Source organism: Prunus persica, chromosome G2 (genome assembly GCF_000346465.2).
Source record: "Prunus persica cultivar Lovell chromosome G2, Prunus_persica_NCBIv2, whole genome shotgun sequence".
NCBI classification, from domain to species: Eukaryota; Viridiplantae; Streptophyta; class Magnoliopsida; order Rosales; family Rosaceae; genus Prunus; species Prunus persica.
Genome location: NC_034010.1, coordinates 14260305 through 14279199, shown reverse-complemented (window position 1 = coordinate 14279199; position 18895 = coordinate 14260305). Strand labels below are relative to the sequence as shown.

Below are 18895 nucleotides of genomic sequence, written 5' to 3'. Positions count from 1 at the left end.
GCCGAGAGATCGAATTTATCGGCATAAACAACACGTTGTTCATTGGCATCAAATTTCCTTCCCCCATTTCTAATCTCATTTGCACTACATACACCAACGACAAAGCATAAACAGCCTCATATAGATAATCTTTAAAAGAGACTCAATATTTTTTTTGGTCTAAAGGGACTCGATGGTATAAGAATTTTTTTTAAATGTCCTATGTGACAGTAATCTGACTGAAAAGGAGTCCTTTTCGCTTCAACTCTCAAGGTACTGAGAAAAGGAGTCCAGTAGCTTGAGAGTTGAAGTGAAAAAGTGCCAAATAAAGACCATAACATATGACACTAGTGAGTCATAGTTTAAAATAGTAGTAAAAACACTATATGATAAATAAACAAAATAACAGCCATACCAGCTTTGATGTCAACAGCTGCAATTTTCACAACTAATAGCAAGGCATATACACCATCCAAAAGGAAAAGAAGAAACTAATAGAGATACAATGATAAAACTAATAAAACAAGATTTTGTTCCCTTTCTTTCTCATTTCATTCCCTTTTCATTACAACTTTCCATGATATTCCATTCCTTTCAAAACTCCCAGAATAATACAATAATCAGGAACAAACCGCCAATTACAGATTTGACAGCATTGAACATTGGTTCTAAAGCATCTGGATTACTAAACTTTTGGCTACAAAACTTAGTCCAGAAAATTTAGAAAACTTAAAGGGAGAACCAATCTGAATATAACCAATCTACTGTAGTATCAATAATTAATGTAGAGCTCAAAACGTGCTTGTTCACACCACAAATTACAAACCAAGTGATGAGCAAACCAAGTGTGTTTTTGTCGTGGGTTGCAGCAGCTATTCGATTATCATATTCGGACCACAGAATTATAGTGCTCACCAAGCCCAAATGCATGCTTATGGTACGACAACATAATACTCGAATCAGAAGAACCAGTACTGCTGCTATCAGATTTGTACTCCTTGCCCATCTCCACATCAGGGAAGGATCCTGAGTATATCATGATATGCTTTTTGAGGCAGTGAGTTAAAGCACCAAGCTCTAGCTGTCCTCCCCATGCCGCTGTTGACTCCACTTCTTTACAGTAGTTCTCAAACCTCTCTGCAAGTGAATCCTCAGAATCTCCATCTACTGGATTCTCTGACAAGAAAAATGGGAGAAAATCAGATGCATGCTTCCTCATATAAGCAGCCACCATTTCTCGAAGCTCTTGGTACGTGTAAGGTGATGAACCTCCGGAAAGATGGGCCAGCTGATCCTGGATAGCTCGGTAGAGGCAATGACCATCGGGCTTTATTTCATTAATGGTCAAACCAAGCGGTTCAAGCTTTTTCGCTAGTTTCTCATTCTCAATCATTCGATCACTAACTAGGTTGCTCTGCTCTTCTTGAATTCTTTGCTCCCTAGCTGCATCTTGCTGAGCCCTTTTGTCCCGCCTCTTTGAACTCTTGCTGGGCTTTGCTTGGTCAGGTTGACTGATGACAGAAACACCAGCTATGGCTTTGACTAAATTGTCAAGTTTGGCTTTCTCAGTTCCATTACTAGTGCTATAGCCTAATGAAGCAAGTTCTTCAGCATGTTTTTCTTTAAGCTTAGCAGAGAGCCGAGAAATCTCTTCCTCCACCTGCTTTTTCTTAGCTTTTTGTTCAGCCTTGCTCCCTTTGGCAGCTGCCTTCTTCATTTCAGTTTCCTTGTCCTGAAGTTTTGATATCTCTTTCCTGTATAAGCAGACATGTCAAAGGGGAATAACAGAACTATCTATGGGAAAGTTAACAAGGTCGACCTAAACAATTTTAAGGCACCAGCCTCAATGAACATATAATAAATCGTCATTCTTGTTATATCAACCACTTCTTGGAGAACATGAAAACGCATCACCAACACAATTTCATCAATGCAAATATATATAAGTTAAAATGATCTTATTTGCACTACCAATGTAACCACCAGCCAAATACAACATCATAAGAATAAGTAGAAGAAAACAACTGATAAAAATGCAGACTTGATGAGCAAACAACCTGTGCCTTGAAAGCATTTCGTCGCGAGTTTCCTGTGCATTTTCAGATAATTTGTCTGGCATTGTTTCAGATACTTCTTGGGCATCCTCCATTTGAGCAACCCTTAAAGCCACGTTGAAAAGTGTTAGTATTATCCATCAGGAAGATCATAAAGTTTCACACTTACTAAACCCTGGCCTAACCCAACATCTAATAAAAGAAGAAAGTAAGAAATTTTCATGACTAAACCAAATCCAAACATGAAAGATAACACCACGATATACAAAGACCAAGAGCTAATTTTACAATAAAAAAACCCAACATTAAGACACTGTTTCGGTTCACGGATTTGAACCAACGATTTGGGCATGCTGAGATTATGAACCTGAAAATCCAAATTTATTTTAGCTGATATGTCTAACGAAATCTAATTATCTGAGAGTCCTAATCAAATTTGATTACCCTTTGCAGACTACAGTTGATGACCCTGGTTGACCGGCGACGTCTGGGAGTTTGAGAGAGAAACAGAGTGTGAGAGATGAGAGATGGATGAGAGATAAGAGATGACAGTTTGGGTTAGGGTTTGAGTTCGAGATATGGGCTGAGTAAATGAAATTAGGGATTGCGGCTGAAACTGAGAGTTTGAGAATCTAGAGAGGTGACGGTGGTATGAGATAAAGAGTTACAGAGAAGAGAATGGGAAAAATAACATGCTAAAAATACTACTATACCCCACGTGACCACATTAAGCATAATTTTTAGTGCCTAAATGAACACTATCATCACTATTTGAAGGAGCGTCGTCGCGATTTACACCTATTATCTCATGTAGTCTTAAAGCGACAAAACTTATGATAGATATGGGAAAAATATGACTCTCAACAATAACAACGCATAAGAACGAACAAATACAACAAAACAACCATTACAAAGAACAATTGGGTGATTGTTGGGGTCTTTTTATTGGAAGGCTTGACTGGTTGCTGGTTGCTGGATTGCTAGAAATAAGGTGCATCAAGCCTTTATGTACCCCATTTATGAGTTAGCAAGAATTAAACCCAAAAACACTCCGAAAGATAGTGAATCTTAGAGAGTACTTTGTTTGGGCTCCTCATTGGCTCCTTGAACTAGAAATGGAAATGAGATTCAATGCTTGAGACAAAATTAGAAAAGGGCTTGACATGAGAAGCATGAGGTGTGGGAGCTAAAGACCACAAGTTTAGCAAATGAGAATACATGTATTTCCCTTGGTGTTGGCTATTCTTGAGCTTGGGAATAAGGTTTTTAGGAGATTTTGGTGGTTAATGACACTTTGACTATGGTGATGGAATGCAAAGCTTGGGACTTTGAAGATTATGGTGTTTATGGGTATGATTCTTAGAGAAGTTTATGAGTTCTAGAGATGGGAGGATGAAGTAAAGGTTTGGGGTTATGCTTCTGTCTGGGCTTTATAGGGAAGAAGGATTTCAAGAATAGAAATGTGAGAGAAACATTTAAGGAGGTTATGTATGGGATGCTGGCAGTAACCAAGGGAAAGGGGTCAATGGTTGCTTGGATGCTTGCAGCAACCTAGAGAAAGGTCCCTTTGCCTGGGTCATGAATGCCAAATTATATAAGGCGAGGATCTTCCCTTATTTCCATTAGGTAAAAAGAGGTGCTGGAACCAGCGTATTTCCAACGAGTAAAAAAGAGCACCGAGACATGTTTATTTCCAGTAGGTAAAACTAGTTATCAGAAAATTAATTATTTCTTATGGCTTAAAGGAAGTGCGGAAAACAGATTGCTTCGAGTGGGTAAAAGGAAGTACTGGGAACGGCTTGTTTCCAGTGGGTAATAGGAGCGGTGTAACAGGAGGCACCATAAAGTATCTCATTTGCTTATCCATATAGAAGAACTCCAATGGGCTTGGACTTTGATGCTCCTTATTTTTTAGTTAAAATTTAGCTAAAAACCCACAAAATGTTGTGAAACTAGGGAATTTGTAAGGAGAAATAAGAGGAAGAAAGAGGCAGTATAATTTGCTCAAATCAACTTGTATTCCCTTCATATTTGGATCCACTGTTTATAGGGGTAGAGAGGCCTAAATCATTTACCAACCATAATTGATAGGTTACAAGTATATAATGATGGGTATTATGATAGGTTAATAGTGGCTATTATTGTGGGCATCCATAACCTATAAACCCATAACATATGGATTTATAACATTCCCCCTTGGATGTCCACCATATAATGACATCATGTTGGACGTGCTAAATGTTGCCTCGTTAAAAACCTTGTCAGGAAAAATCACATGGAATAAAAACCTGATCGAAGAAAAAAAGAGTACATTGCACATACATCCGATGTAGTAAAACTGAGGAGTTTCCTCGATTGATATCTCCCCATGATCTTCAATAATCTGCTTGCTTGTAAAGTCATCCCATCCCTGTACCATATACCAACTTCTGCAATATAGACTTTGGAAGAGTTTTGGTGAAGAGGTCTTCTAGGTTATCTTGGGAACGAATTTGTTTGACTTCAATATCTTGATTCTTCTGAAGCTCATGTGGGTAGAAGAACTTTGGTGGTATATGTTTGGTTCTGTCACCCTTGATAAACCCTTCTTTAATTTGAGCTATACAGCAACATTGTCTTCATACATGATTGTCAGAGCTTTTGTTATTGAAGAAAGATCACATGTTTTCCGAATATGATGAACTAGGGATCTTAACCAAACACATTAGAAGAGGTAGCAACTATAGTTTGTTTTGTAGATCGCCATGAGATTGCTGTATTTCTACAAGTAAACACATAACTAGTTTGGGAGCGACCCTTATGTGGATCAGAGAGATACCTAGAATCTTTGTATCTAACAAGATTTGGACCCTTGAAAGGTTCGTTTGAATAAAACAGGGCTATATCAGTTGTTCCGCGAAGGTAGCGCAAGATATGCTTTATACCATTCCAGTGTCTACGCATTGGAGCTGAGCTATACCTGGCTAATAAATTTACTGGAAATGCAATATCTGGCCTAGTACATTGGGCTAAATATAATAAAGCACCTATCGCACTAAGATATGGTACTTTTGGATCGAGTATCATTTCATCATCCTTTTTAGGACGGAATGGATGTTTATTTGTGTCTAATGGACGAACTACCATTGGAGTGCTCAACGAGTGGGCATTATCCATATAAAATCGCTTCAAATTTTTTTTTTAGTGTAAGCTGATTGATGGACAAGAATACCATTGGGATGATGCTCGATTTGCAAGCCCAAACAATATTTAGTTTTTCCACGGTCTTTCATCTCAAATTCACACTTTAAATATTCAGCAGTTTTAATGATCTCTTCAGGAGTTCCAATTAAGTTCATGTCGTCGACATATAATGCTACGATTGCAAATCCAAAATTCGATTTCTTTATAAAAACACAAGGGCATATGGGATCATTGATGTAGTCTTCCTTAATCAAATATTCACTAAGACAGTTATACCACATTCGTCCGGATTGTTTCAACCCATATAGTGAATGTCTCAACTTAATAGAGTACATGTTCCGTGATTTAGTGTTTGATTCTGCCAACTTGAGTCCTTCTGGGACTTTCATATAAATATTGGCATCTAACTCCCCATACAAGCATGCAGTAACAACGTCCATAAGACGCATGTCAAGTTTTTCTGAAACTACAAGACTTATTAAATAACGGAACGTAATTGCATCCATAGCAGGAGAATATGTTTCTTCATAATCAATCCTAGGCCTTTGAGAAAATCCTTGCGCAACAAGTCGTGCCTTATCCCTTGCAATCTCATTTTTCTCATTACGCTTTCTTGTGAACACCCATTTATATCCCATAGGTTTTATACCTTGCGGTGTTTGAACCATAGGTCCGAATACACCACATTTTTCCAAGGAATTTAACTCAACTTGGATTGCGTCTTTCAACTTTGGCCAATCAGGCCTCTCTTTGCATTCATCAATAGATCGTGGTTCAATATCTTCATGACCTTTTATAATTTCAGCAGCTACTGCGAAAGAAAATATATCATCGATAACCATTTCACTACGGTCGCATAATTCATCATTGCATGTGAAATTTACAGAAATTTTTGTATTACATATATTTTCCTCTTCATTGGCTTGTGTCTTTTCAATGACACTTTCACTCTCTGGATGAATTGTAGGTTCAAGGTCAATCTCTTTCCCAATAATATCTTCATGAGCGTTTTCATTGGGGTTGGAATATGCTTTCGATTTTCGCTTTCTAGGAGCTGAGTCCTTTGAACCAATAGGTCTACCTCGCTTCAGGCGTGCAGTAGATGATTCATTTGCTGCAAAATTGGTTAATCTGATTGGGATATCAATCCTTGCTGGTGTATTTGCTGCAGGTATATGTGATTTTGTCACTTTTCGTATGTCAGTGAATGCATCTAGCATTTGATTAGCAATTTGCTGGAGGTGGACAATCTTTTGTACTTCATTTTCACTTTCAGTTGTACGAGGGTCAAGATGAGACATAATGGATATGTTCCAACCTAATTCACGCCGTTCTTCAGGAACGATCTTTTCTCCCCCTAACCGCAGGAAAAATGTCTCATCATAGTGAGAGTCCACAAAGCGTGCTATAAAAGTATCTCATGTCATAGGTTTGAGATAGCGAATGATAGTTGGTGAATCAAAACCAATGTATATTCCCAATCGATGTTGAGGACCCATTTTAGTGCGTTGTGGGGGTGCAATTGGCACATAAATTGCACAACCAAAAACCCTTAAATGTGATATATTGGGTTGTCTCCCAAAGGCAAGTTGTAAATGGGAGAATTGGTGTTGGGCAATGGGCCTCAAGCAGACTAAAGTTGCTATATGTAAAATTGCATGTCCCCAAGCAGAAGTTGGCAACTTTGTCTTCAATAGCAAAGTGCGAGCAATGAACTGGAGACGCTTAATAAAGCTTCTGCTAATCCATTTTGAGTATGGACGTGGGGAACTGGGTGCTCAACATCAATCTCAAGTGACATGCAATAGGCATAAAAAGTTTGGGAGGTAAACTCACCAGCGTTATCAAGTCAAATTGACTTTATTTGATAATCAGGGAATTGTGCTCATAATTTAATTATCTGAGCAAGGAGCCTAGCAAAAGCAACATTGCGAGTTGACAATAAGCAAACGTGTGACCATCTTGTAGATACATTGATTAAAACCATAAAATAACGAAATGGTCCACAAGATGGGTGAATTGGCCCACAAATATCCCCTTAGATTCTCTGTAAGAAAGATGGACATTCAAAGTCAAATTTTGACGGAGATGGTCTGATGATCAATTTCCCTTGGGAGCAAGCTTTGCAAGACTGATCAATGGACAAAGTACTATGGTAAGGCTTTAAAGGATGTCCATTTGAATTTGAAATAATCCTACGCATCATTGTAGATCCAGGATGCCCAAGACGATCATGCCAAAACATGAAAGTCGTTGGGTCAATGAACTTCTGGTTCATGATAGCATGGACTTCAACTGCTTTGATGGTTGTATAATACAACCCAAAAGAGAAAGTAGGAAGTGTTTCCAATATACGCCTCTGGCTGTTGATATTAGTGGTAATGCAAAGATACTCCACATTGTGATCCTTTCTAGTTTCAATATGATATCCGTTCATTCAAATGTCTTTAAAGCTAAGTAAATTTCTTCTCGATCTCAAAGAGTACAAAGCATTATCAATGGAGAATTGAGTCCCATTGGGTAACAAAATTTGAGCTCTTCCAGAGCCGTCAATTAGGTTTGCAAAACCTAGTATATATGGTAGTTACCTTTGCTTTTGATAAATGTAAATTATCAAAATATTTTTTATCTCGAAGAATTGTGTGCATAGTTGCACTATCCTTAAGACAAATATCTTCGTCATTTCCCCCAAAACGAGAGCATCCATGATTGTTTTCCATGCCTTAAAATTTATAAGAATATATGTATATATATTAAATGTTATTCGGAAAAATAAAATGCAAATAAAGTCTTTTATTCAATTTTATTCAATGAACAAGATCCAAACTAACATGTGAAAAGGAAAAAGAAAAATAAACAGGAAATAAACTTAGCTCAAACAGTATAAAGCGAAGAAAAAAAAAATACAACAAAATTAATTGGGGAGCATCCCAGCATCAATCATAGGATCAAAAGATTTGCCATCAGTATAACAAAGAAGTTTGAAACATCAAGGTGAGTTGCATCCACTGGTTCTAACTCTGTTGGATCAGCATCCATCCAATATGTCTCAACCTTTTTTTCTTTGCCCTTGATTGAGGTTTGGTAAAGATCAACCAAATGTTTTGGCGTGCGGCATACATGTGCCCAATGCCCATTTGTACCACACCTATGACATGCTTCCTCAATCACCCTGTCAGCTAAAGATTGAGAGCCATTTGTCTTGTCTTGTTTGTTCCACTTCTGGTGGTTATGAGATGCTTGGGTATTTCTTGGACCCAAGCAGTTGCTATTACTATTTTGGCCTTGACCATTACGGGTACCCCTACCACGACCATGTCCTCGACGGTGGTCGCCATGTGATGAGGTAGCATATGCCTCATGATATGGTGCCAAGGCAGCATTCACTTCATGGAGTGGTGCAGATCTAGTTGGACGGGACTGATGGTTCTGCATCAGAAGTTCATTATTCTGTTCAGCTAGAAGTAGACAAGATTTGAGGTCTGAATACTTTTAGAAACCTCACTCTCGATATTGTTGTTGCAAAACCACATTGGAGGCATGAAATGTGATGAAAGTTTTCTCCAATAGGTATGCATAAGTTATATTCTCTCCATAAAGTCGTAACTTCGAGCTAATTCTAAATAGAGCAAAATTATAGTCAGCCACTCATTTGAAATCATGTAGACGCAAGTGCATCCAGTCATGGCGAGCCTTAGGAAGAATAACCATCCTTTTATGGTCATATCTTTCCTTGAGATTTCCCCAAAGGGCCAACGGATCCTTGACCGTAAGGTATTCACACTTTAATCCTTCATGGATGTGGCGTCTAAGAAAAATCATGGCTTTCGCTTGATCCACAGAGAATGCCTCATTGCCTTCCTTAATGGTTTCCCCTAGGTTCATAGCCTCAAGATGAACCTCAGCATCATTGATCCATGAAAGGTAGTTCTTTCCAGAGATGTCAAGTGCAACAAATTTGAGCTTTGCCAAGTTCAATATTTTCTATATAAAATAAAATGGAATATGTTAGAGCTCAAGAAAAATTGTTGATATAGTAAAACATAAATATAATCACCAAAACTTCTGGTTTGGGATGTTTAGACAATTAGAATTGAGGAACTTCATGCCTTCAATTATTTTGAATCACAGAAACTTAGGTTTTGATTCGATAAAAGAACTTCAGGTCCGTATCTATTATGAGGATCGAGGAACTTCAGGCCCTAATCTCTTGTTAAAAAGAAAAAGAAAAAGAAAACTCATCATAACATATTGTGTTTAAATAAAATAAAATAAAAACTTCAAAGTAGAAAAGAAGAAAAAAAAAATAAAATTGCATACTACTCGTGTTTTAAATAGCTACAACATGCATGCATACAAGTTTTCAATTAATAGTGGTCATATAACCAAAAAAAAAAAAAAACTACATGTTCATGCATTCATTGGAGGACCCATAAGCATACAGACTTTAAATTAGGTGATACTCTCAACAATTTAAATCATGTCAAAAACATGATTTTAAAAAAATCAGCCGTCATCGAGTTTTGTAGATAAAATAAAATATATATGGATGACTGTAAGCTATAGAGAAGAACATTACCAAGAGCTTTCGTGCTGTTAACATGTTGTGAAACTATGGAATTTGTAAGGAGAAATAAGAGGAAGAAAGAGGCAATATAATTTGCTCAAATCAACTTGTATTCCATTCATATTTGGATCCACTATTTATAGGGGTAGAGAGCCTAAATCATTTACCAACCATAACTGGTAGGTTACAAGTATATAATGATGGGTATTTTATGATAGGTTAATAGTGGCTATTATTGTGGGCATCCATAACCTATAAACCCATAACATGTGGATTTATAACACAAAAGTTATTTTAAGAGGTCTCTATAAAATTTGAACTCCAATTATATTCCTTAGTTTAGGGAGTCATAAATAGTATAATTATTTTTTAACTCAATGTAAATGGTCTATCTCTATGAAAAATATATAAAACTTAATCATTGTTTAGGTTGTTAAATCATATATACTCCATGTATTATCATATGGATAATAAGCATACAGTTGGTGATGCTCGTTTATCACGTAAGTACATTCACGTTCACATGTGAAGCTATCTCTACTTTGGTCATATATTAGGTTTGAAGCTCCAAGTAGTTTCTTGTCTATTTGCCAAAATTTGCAAGCGAATCATTGTCTCCAGATCTGCAGTGAATCTTCATGCTTTGTCCACCCCCTAACTTGTTGGTTATATAGATGATGTAGAACAGATGGCAGATTTTATCGCGGTTGAGCTAGAAAAAGGACGTAGCGGGAATATGCAGTTTTGTCGTCCAAGCTCTGATTAGGATGCAAAATACCTTTTCGGAAAGGGAACGACGCCACGAGTGTAACTCACAGCTTTGCTGTGACATAAGGTGGATTTTGGCATTCTGAGGTCGTTTGGCCTTCCAAAACTGCAGTTAAAGTTTGGTAGTTAATTTTCCAATAAATTATGTTTTGGACAGTTTAGGAGTTACGTTATTAAGACTCCAAATTAATCCTGTTTTTTCAGTTTTATGTAATAACTCCCTTAGTAGTTGAAGGGTTGAGGGTTGTTGAGAATTGTGTATTTAGACAGGTTTGTCTAATGTTTCTGGCAACTCAGTTTTTAATAACATTATTCCAAGAGAGCTTCTCTTAATTTTCTGGTGGAATCCAGTTTTATTGTTACTCAAGGTTTCGCTTGAAACCTTTGTGCTTGTGCTGCGTCAATAGACATGCATGCTTGCATGAATGCATGCACTAAAATGCAGCAATAAAAGAAATATGAAGAAGGTAGTGAAATGAAGTCTCTGCAAGACCTCTATTTAAATATGAACCTTTCAAGTATGCTAGGTTTTATTGAAATCTTTGTTTCCCCAATTTCCATATTATTCGTTATTTTTGTTTGTTATTAACTCTCTATGAGTTATATGTTTTGAAACTTAATTTTTAATATGTTTCAGTATCCCAAGCTAATTTACATTTTTTGTTTGAATTATCAACAATAACATAGTGGAGTAAAGCTACGTTCGTTGAGCTCTTCAACCTCCACCTATATAAGTACAAGTTTGAAACCCCAAGTATCTAATGAATATTTGAGTAAGTCCCCTCCCCCAATCGCTTGTCCTAAAAAAAAAACAATAACATATGGATTTTTTTAATATCATTAATTTAAAATCAAAGTGAATTTTTAATATGTGCTAAGTCATCAATTTGACAAACTTTTGGACAGAACCAGACGATATAGACCACTTTTGAGCACGCATGTTAATGAGGATCACGAATGACACAAAGAAAAAAAAAAAAAGAATGCAACCTGATAATTTCGTAAACTTCAAAAATACTTTGTGATAAAAAGAAAAAAAAAAAAAGGGTAAAAGGATTGGGTGTCGTGTAAACAGTTTTCAGTTGTGGGTTTTCGACCACCAAATCTTAATTGAAATAAAAAGCCCATCTCAAATAAGCTTGGGCTTACAATAGAAAAATAGTTCTTCATTCCTAGGTCGCGAACCATCGCATCTCGAACGTCAAACGAGCATCAGTTTCAGACACAGCAGAAGCTTAAACCTTGCAATATAGTTTTCAAATTACCAAACTACCCTTACACCCCCAACCGCAACTGAAGTCACGAAAGGGCACACACTAGAAACCGCCGACCTCACTTGAAGAGAAGAGCAACCTCCCCTGTCTCTGAGCGTTGCTGCTATGGCGAAAGGTGACGATGCAGTGAGGAAGAAGCAGAACAAGACCAATAGAAAGAAACTCCGCAAGAATGACCAATCTTCCTCTGCAGTTTCTGCTCGTGTTGCCTCCATTATCGCCGCCAAGAAGCGCCGCCATTCTGGTAAACGCCGCAAATGTCAGGTACTTGCCGTTTGCCTTTCTTCTTTCTGTTCTTGGAGTAACACGGTTTCTTAAATTTGATTATTTTGTATGATTAAAAACAACACATGGAGCAAAAAAGAGAAATTCGTATCTCTTTTATGTGAATGTCAGTTTGTGATATTTTGTTAAGATTGCATTGAAGTATATGGAAAATGAAATTATGGGTTCTTTATTTTATGTGATTCTTTTGGGTTTTGTGCTTATTTCTTTGCGGTGTGTCAATATGGAGTCTAAGTTTGATATATATATATATATATATATATATTTTTTTTTTTCTTCTATTGGTGGATAAGTTGTGTGTCCGCGCTTGAGTTTTGTCTTGAAAGATTGTACATTTACTATGGGATTAGCTTGAGTTTGTTTACCCTTCTGTTATCAAGCATTTTCTGAATTAACCTTCTTTCTGCAAAAAAAGTTGTCGATGTATAACTGTGTTGATCTTTGTCATTTCAACTGGGTGGCTTCCTAAGTAGTTCTTGTGTTGCTACCTCCACATGATATGTGAGGCCAAGTTTTACAGTCGTTTTCCTATATTTGAGGAATTTTCAGGGAAGCATTTTAGATTTGAATATCTGGTCCTGAGTAATTAAGACCAGTTTTATTTATCATGACATTGCAGGGTATGTGCTTTAGCCTTCCTACCCTTGATGATCCCTTCAACGACAGGAATGGTGCAAAGACTTTTGAAAGAAAAACAACCAAGAAAGAGATGCTTCCACGTAATCATGAGAAGGTGTTTTTTAATGAGACAAGTAAAGAAACTCTAAGAAATAGTGAAAAGGTAGATAATCCAGGGCAGGAAAAGGAGACAGTAACAAGTTTGAAGGATAAGCTAAAGAAATCACTGACATCAATTAATAGCACGGCCCAGAAAAGCCAAATTGACCCAGGAAGGAAAAAGACTCAGCTGAATGGGAATGGTGGCGTCTATGGGCATCATGGACAGGTCTCTGAAAACTTAGACTGTCCATCTAAGTATCTGATTCAGTGCTTGAATTCAATAGAAAATTCATTGCGTTGTGATGGTACCTACAATAATGAGGAGGACAAGCCTTTATTTGTTAGTACTTGGGGAGTTGAGTTTTGGAAATGTTATTCAGCTCGAAAGGATATATTAGAGACAAGTGGAACTTCTTCTACAATAGAGCAAATTGCATGGATGGTTTCCAGCGCTGCTGATTCAATTTCTAGAAAGGATGAAGAAGATCTATCAGTAACCAGCCCATTTCTTTTGTTCCTTGTTCCATCCCAGGTGAAAGCTACCCAGGTTTGTGTAATATAGTAGCATTGCTATCATTGATCTTGCCTCTCAGTTCATCGTCTTTACATAATGGTTTTAAGCAATCATTGTTGAAATTTTTAAAGACCAGTTTGAGTGGCTGAACACTGTAAGGTTCAATATAGACCCCATGAAAGTGACATAAATAGGGGGGCTTAAAAATATTAATTTAAGCATGATATAATATATCACATGAAATATTAATTTAAATATATATAATAGACATTATGCCCTCATTAAAAGATTAATCTGGTTGTTTGATATTTTTGAAGGTACGCTCAGTATGCAGACCTTTGAAGGTTCTTGGAATACATACAGTGAGTATACACCCTGGTGCTTCCTTAGATCATCAGATTGAAGGGTAAATATCAACTCTGATCTTATGAAATTGGTGCCTAAGGATAATGTCATTTCGGCAATGTTTATTGCGGATTTGACCCAAAGTTTATGGCAAGTGGCCTTTTATTAGTATCCAAAGCCAATAATTAGGTTATTCAGAATACTGGAGTTCTTGTCATGGGCATTCTTGTACCTATGATATGGCAAAAAGTTTGAGTTAATATACTCAAGTACAGTGTGCCTAGCCTAGCTGGGTAAATCATTTAGTCTGGTCCAAGTCCAATTAAAAAACTGTATGCATTTTGCTTGAAACCCTGTTATGAACCTGGATGCAATTGACAGTTGAGTTGAAATGAATACTTGCAAAACTGTTCAAGTTCAGTGCCTTATTGGTTCTTGATGAGACATATACCATTTGGATATCCTTGTTTTTTGTGTGGAACTTTCATATCCGTTATATTTATTTATATTTATGTTATTTCCGTTCGATTAAATAAAGAGTATTTGGAGGATTTCTCATTTTATGTACTTGTTGACCTTATCACGTAAATATTAGTTAGTGAGTTTCATCACCTTAGTTTTATTTTATCATTGAAGTTTTAAAAATTATTATATATATATATATATATATATATATGTACAATGATGCTGTTGCATTTGATGCACATGTGTGTTTGCTTTCTCTATGTATGCAGAGCTATAAGCTTTAAGTTGTTGGTTCTGTGCTTTTATTGTATGTGCTGGATCTACTTAGCCTTTCATATACAGTTTTGCCTTTATTCAGTTGCTGATTAAATTTTGGTTTTGTAAATAAATAGTCTGAAAAGTTCTGAACCTGAGTTTATGATTGCAACACCTGAGAGACTTTCAGAGCTTCTTTCCTTGAAGGCCGTAGATCTATCTGGTGTTTCCTTGCTGGTAATGTGTTTGTGAACTTTTTTATTTGTTATGCAATATCTAATATCAGGTGCACGTTTGATTACCTTATTTACGTATAACTACACAACCGCTGTTACATAAGGTTTCATATATTCGATTCCTGGGGACTTTTTTGTCATTTTTATATTTTTGAGTGTGTCCATAAGTGTAGAATTTGTCTACTTAGCTACAGAGGCCTTTAGCCGATGAGAACTAACAGTTCAGTTTTTTTAATCAATGATCATCAATCCACCAAACTGTTACCATCACGACATGTTATTTTCCTTTTCTTTCTACCTGTTTTCAGAAAGAAAAAAAAAGTTTGTAATGCATCCCTTGTCACTTGAACAGGTGGTTGATGGACTGGAATCTTTCTATAAACAAGGTTGCTTTGATAAAATAAACTCCATTCGCCAATCTATGAGTGGAAAAACCCATACAGTTGTTTTCAGCGATTGCTATAGACATGCCTGTGTTCGAGGGTTACAAAATCTTCTGATGGGATCTGTCCATAGATTATCTCTAAATAATTCTGTCACCGGTCAAAGTGCATGCATCGTTCAGTCTGTAAACATTTGTCTGATGAAAGAAAAACTACCAAAGGTATGTATATGATTTTCTCAAAAATTTAATTGTGTGGTTAACTGTATTTCCAAAAGAAAATCATTCCATAATTTGTTTCATTTTGCTACTATAATTATTTTATTTTATGTAGGAAGTTTGATACATATATATATATATATATACACACACACAGAGAGCTTCCATTGAGGGATCCCTCAAATAAGCTTATTTGAAGGACACCCCTTGTAGGGCCCACTCCAGATTGTATTTCACTAATCCAAACCATCTATTTTGTAGATACTCATTCAAAGATCTTCTCTACTAAAAATCACTTGAATCTGATATCATTTGACCATTCAATTGAGTTATTGAAATTTTAGTACTTTCTTGAAGCACCGTATTCATTGATTTTGTATGACACAATTGAATGTTGAAACGGTTTCCGATTTGTCTAATTTTTTGTAAGAATGATCTATGAATGAAGACCTAAAAAATAGATGCTTTGGATCATTGGAAAAAAAATTGTAGGGTACCCTAAATGGCGTCCCTCAAATAAAATTATTTGAGGGATTCCTCAGTATATATATATATATATATATATATATATTTGAAAAGAAGAAGATAATATTGGTTAGAGGTACTATTGTAGGATGGTAACTTTCCAGAGTTGAAAATGGAGGTGAGCTGTAATCCTCAATGCCTAATGTATATCTTAATCTGAAGAATTGGATGGTAATGATAGAGTACTTAGGGTTGGTTTGTTGAAGAGGGGAACTTGGAACTTGGAATTCTTTTCATGAGCAAGTTCCAGAATTCTTTCACGTACCCACTGAGAAGTGAGAAGGATTCCATAAAATATATTTGCATAAATACTTTTGATCTCTCTTTCGTGTTGAAAAAAAAAAAAAAAATACATGAGTAGTTTGTAAGAAGATGTTGCTGAGTTATAGTGGAGAAAGTGCATTCGTGGTAATTATTTATTTATTTAATTTGTCAGTTAGTTAAACTGTATTCTTGGGGAATATATCATTGAAGTAGCATTTTCAGCTATACTGTCAAATACTTTTGCAGGCCATCCAAGTTCTTGATCAGGCTTACGGTGGTCGACTCCGTCCTCAGGCTTCAAAGGTGCTATATATAGTAGGGAAAGATAACAAGCATCATAAACTAGTTAATGCGCTAAAGTTCAAGGGCTATTCCATCTCACCTGACTCAGTTTTCTCAGAAGTTGGGAACAGGTTGATGTTCATACTCTTTATTTTATTCATGGACACTTCTGATGACTTTCATTTCATTTTTTCATGATGAATATATGTTTGGACTTGATTGTTATCCAACTTTAGGGTTTAAACTGAAGGCAACTTGTTCAATCAATTGAGTTTCTAGTCATAAATTTGAAGGCTTGTATGCAGAAAGGTAGACGTTAGTTTACATTGGACTATAAGGTAGAATTTATGTACATTCTCGGTTTACATGCTCTTAATCTATCATTTAAAAAAACCAAAGTTGATCGTATACCTTGGTTTGCTTGCAAAAGAAAGAGTATTGCTTCCCTTTTGATGTCTTGTAGATGCTGCTCTATGTTTGTTCATACCTCTCTTTGTGCAAATGACTCATTGTTTGTCTTTGTCATCTGTTCAGTGTGGAATCCAAGGGCAGGGCAAGGCCTGCAGTCTCCATGATTGACATAGACCAAATTGGTACAACCGAATTGGGTGAATATGAAGTTGTAATTATACCCGATATGACTCTTTCAATCGAGGGTTACGTTCAAATCCTCACGAGAATGGCTCGCTACACTGTGAATGGCGTATTGCATAGCTTGTTTACCAGAGAAGACGCAGAGCTTGCTGGACCGCTGACGAAGATCCTTGAACAATGTGGGCAGGCAGTGCCTGACGCCCTAAGAAAAATGTCTTTTTCATAAGCCATGCCGGAACGTTGACATTTGAGTTTGCTTTTTTTCCTTGTTCGCTTACCAGTTTTGCCAAATGTTGTCAGTTTATGATACATTTCATCTTGCTAGCCTTGTCAACTTGTGTAAGAACTTCTACAACGATATAATGCTATATATAACACTGAATTTTCATTTTCAAGTGTAAAAGGGTGCAAAGTTTGCTTACTTTTAATTAGGAGATCAGATTATATGTCAAGAGTTTTTACCAATGACTCTTATAATGTTGTTCGTATGGTTTAAAATATTGAGAGGTTAACACCGGGAATATAGATTTTCAAAGTGTATTCGTTATCCTTCCTTTCTTATTTTTTCTCAAAATAAACTTCTATTTTTTTAATTTGTTTTTACTGAAGTGTATAATATTAATAGTCTTAATATTATCAAATGCATTGTTATCGTTTTTGTCCTCACATTCTTGATTTTCTTGTTTGTCGTCTTACTCATCAATACAATCAAGAACAAAACAAAGCTGGATTATGTTTGCATAATTTTTTTTTCTTCTGCCAAAATTAAGAAGGAGAGGAGGGAAATACACACACACGGATATTATGGGGACTTGGATCTAGAATCACTTGGGAGCACACTAAAAACTTGGCCCAGTCCAACTAACACCCTGTTGAGATTTGATCTAGAATCACTTAGGAGCACACCAAAAATCTGAGCCAATCCAATTAATACCCTGTTGGTGTTTGCATTATTTTGTTCATGTTTACTAATTGGGCATATTGATCATGAATGATCCAAATTCAAATGCTCAATCTATATAAATAAACTTTCGCTTTATTCATTCCAAGGACATAAGAATTCGCATTGAATACGCCACTAACTTGAATGTTGTAACTATTTGTTTTGTCATAAAGAAAATGCTATATGTAAACACGTAATTTTAGGTGTAATTAAAAAATTTTGTCGGCATAACTCAAGGGGTTTGGTCTAGTGGATGACTAGGTCCACAAGTTCAGTAATGCCTCTGAGTACTATCCTTAGGGAGGTCAGGAGTTCGAGTCTTGTAAAGAACTTCTTAGGGAGAGCTTTCCGTAAACAGCGACCCGACATTATTCATCTATGTAATGGTACTCTTGTTGTCTAAGAGCATCTCCAAGGGAGATATCAAATGCAAAATGTTAAATTTGAATTTGATGGCTTATGTGGCAATTTGACATCTTGAAAAAAATTGAACTCCACCCGAAATGCCAAATATCATATTATTTTATTATATTTTTAAAAGCAAATGGGGCCTATATGATGCATAAAGTTTTAAAAGAGATTAAATGATAGTGCGGTCCATAACTAAAAAAGTATTAAAATAATATTTGACATCAAGCTTTTCGATATGTTATTTTTGACATATCTTTTCCAGCCTTCAAATCCATGTAGGATTTGATTATTCTGTTGGAGCAATTTTATTCTCCTATTTTTGTCATTTTATAAAATATTGTTGATGAATTTACAAAATAAGTTGTTCATAAAGAAATTCATGTTGCATTGTTCATAAAGAGACGGGCTAGCGGCCCACTACTAACAACAACGATATTATCGTCAACTTAACCACTTACAAAGCCCAATAGGTGTGATGGTTTATCACAAAAGGCCTCGGTACAATTAGTAGTGGAACAATGCATTATATATTATATTTTATTTCGTCAAATTTCCGATGTGGGACTTTATTCTTCAACATACAATACTTTAATTACATAGTGCCTCCTGTTATTGTACTTTTTTTGTTGT

At 36.1% G+C, this 18895-nt stretch overlaps 2 protein-coding genes across 4 annotated transcripts; one reads left to right on the top strand and one right to left on the bottom strand.

The window, feature by feature from the left end:
- Window positions 489–2762, bottom strand: LOC18785511 (OTU domain-containing protein 6B). Of its 3 annotated transcripts, none has more exons than XM_020558457.1 (3): window positions 2451–2762; window positions 2037–2138; window positions 489–1733 (listed from the first exon to the last, which is right to left on the bottom strand). In XM_020558457.1, exons 2-3 carry the CDS (start codon window positions 2126–2128, stop codon window positions 863–865), a joined length of 963 nt encoding a protein of 320 aa, XP_020414046.1. In that variant the 5' UTR covers window positions 2129–2138; window positions 2451–2762; the 3' UTR covers window positions 489–862. The 3 variants fall into 3 exon arrangements, with proteins under 3 accessions (XP_020414046.1, XP_007218692.1, XP_020414045.1); XM_007218630.2 differs by having other exon boundaries at window positions 2478–2761; XM_020558456.1 differs by lacking the exon at window positions 2451–2762 and having other exon boundaries at window positions 2037–2425.
- Window positions 11152–17306, top strand: LOC18786621 (ATP-dependent RNA helicase DBP3). Its single transcript, XM_007218896.2, has 7 exons — window positions 11152–12089; window positions 12730–13377; window positions 13662–13750; window positions 14547–14646; window positions 14998–15249; window positions 16282–16448; window positions 16852–17306. The coding sequence occupies exons 1-7, from the start codon at window positions 11931–11933 to the stop codon at window positions 17135–17137; spliced, it is 1701 nt and encodes a 566-aa protein (XP_007218958.1). The 5' UTR covers window positions 11152–11930; the 3' UTR covers window positions 17138–17306.